This window comes from Merops nubicus, unplaced genomic scaffold (assembly GCF_000691845.1).
Source record: "Merops nubicus isolate BGI_N331 unplaced genomic scaffold, ASM69184v1 scaffold20365, whole genome shotgun sequence".
NCBI lineage: Eukaryota > Metazoa > Chordata > Aves > Coraciiformes > Meropidae > Merops > Merops nubicus.
In genome coordinates this window covers 83,709-85,466 of record NW_008607867.1, presented here as the reverse complement: position 1 = coordinate 85,466, position 1,758 = coordinate 83,709, and the positions used below count along the sequence as shown (strand labels likewise).

Sequence of the window (1,758 nt, the reverse complement as noted above, 5' to 3'; positions counted from 1 at the left end):
TATACAAATGCTGTGATTCACGAGATCCTGCACTTTGTGAGCGTTGTTTTAATCACAATTCCTAGACAAGCAGTGAAGGACACAACTGTTTTGGGGTATCGAGTTCCAAAGGTACAGATATCCTTGCTATTCCACTGGGATCTTTGCCCACTAGTGAAGCTCCTCACAGTCACATTTGCCATGAACCCCTTTTCCCTCTGGTTCAGGACAGGTGGGTGATGGTGATGGCACTGGCAGGCAGCTCTTTGTCCCTCCCATGCCCTCTGGCCTGTGCCTTTGTCTCCTAGTGACAGTGCTTGCCAGGAGCACATGCCAATTGAACTAGGGTTCTGTGAGACTGCTACAGTCTTACTCTCCAAGAGCTTGGAATTTTGAAACACATTATAGGCATTTGAGCTCTTATACTTTCGAAAGACCTCAGAGAAGACTTACCAGAAGTGTACAGCGGTGTCTGTAGGGAAGGTACAGCAGATTGTTCATGCTGGAATATCATCTGTTATGTGGACAAATGGGAGATGGAATTTTTGCTTCATTGGTGATATCTGAGACCAAGCATCTACTCAACTTCATTCACTTAGGACTTATTTTTCTTATTATTACTTCTCTGACGTTATATTTGAAAGATAATTAAGATGTTTCCCCATAGCTTCTGAACTGCCATCTAACCTCAGACAAAAAGCTTCTGCCAGCTTCTTCAACTTGTCTAGCCTTTCCAAGCTTAATCTCACTGCCAAACCTCCCCAAAAGCACACATGGAGGCATCTTCCTGCACACTACTGCTCTGGGTGTTTGTCACGCACGCCTTTCCCACTTCTACCTTGAGAAAGATAATTTGAAATATGCTGTGTCATTTCCAAGATGTTTTGTTCTTCACGTGTCAAAATCTGTCAAAGCTTCTCAGAAGTGGGAAAATAATTTTAATAGATTTAGGATAAAGTGCTGAAGAACTGCAGACCACTCATTCTGTTGCATTTCCTAACAGAACGGAATAAAAGGAGACATAGTAGGGAAATTCCTGAACCTGAAATACTGAAGTTTCTTTTGAAGAAAGAAACACTCAGAACACTTTGAAATTAAAATTTGTTTTCCTAATAAAATAAACTTTTATTTCTGCTACCACCCCATGAAGCCAGCAGGGTGCTGAATTACAGCTGGAATCTATTTGCGTCCTTTTTTTCTTGATGTGCAAGAGACAGAACTGAGCCAACAGCATTTTCCTTTCAGGGCACTATAATTATGGCAAACATAGACTCAACTCTTTTTGACCCTGAATACTGGGAGACCCCTCACCAGTTCAACCCTGGTCATTTCTTGGACAAGGATGGAAATTTTGTGACCCGGGAGGCCGCCTTAGCCTTCTCAGCAGGTAGGTACATGGACAAATTTACCCATTTGTGTGGGTTGGATTGAATGTGATGTTGTATTGCTTTCACTGTGGAGAAGGCCAAAGGGAATGTAATCCCAAATTATAGGAGCACACAGTTTTCCCAGGCCAAAAAAATGTTTGATTACCAAAATTAGTTGTTTGGTAAATATATAAAGCCTTGATGTTAGATTTTTGTGAGAATGCAGAAGAAGATAAAAGGAGTTGCCAGTAATTTGGGGATTCGAGTCCTTACTCTGTTGTTCTCTGTCACCTTCTCCATATGCTATGATAGTGGTTGTTCTGTGGCAGGCTGCTCTGCTGGAGCTGATTTATTTTGTATAAATAATTCAATATATTCATCGCTGGAGAAATTTAAAGCTGGATCAAATACA

General features: G+C 41.3%; 1 protein-coding gene across 1 annotated transcript in view; it reads left to right on the top strand.

Moving 5' to 3' along the window:
- LOC103772767 (cytochrome P450 2J6-like) overlaps positions 1-1,758 on the top strand; it is a 26,714-nt gene that overhangs the window by 7,686 nt on the left and 17,270 nt on the right. The window contains exon 8 of the mRNA XM_008940111.1: positions 1,225-1,366. Within this exon, the coding sequence (XP_008938359.1) occupies positions 1,225-1,366 (142 nt within the window). The remainder of the gene's footprint in view (positions 1-1,224; positions 1,367-1,758) is intronic.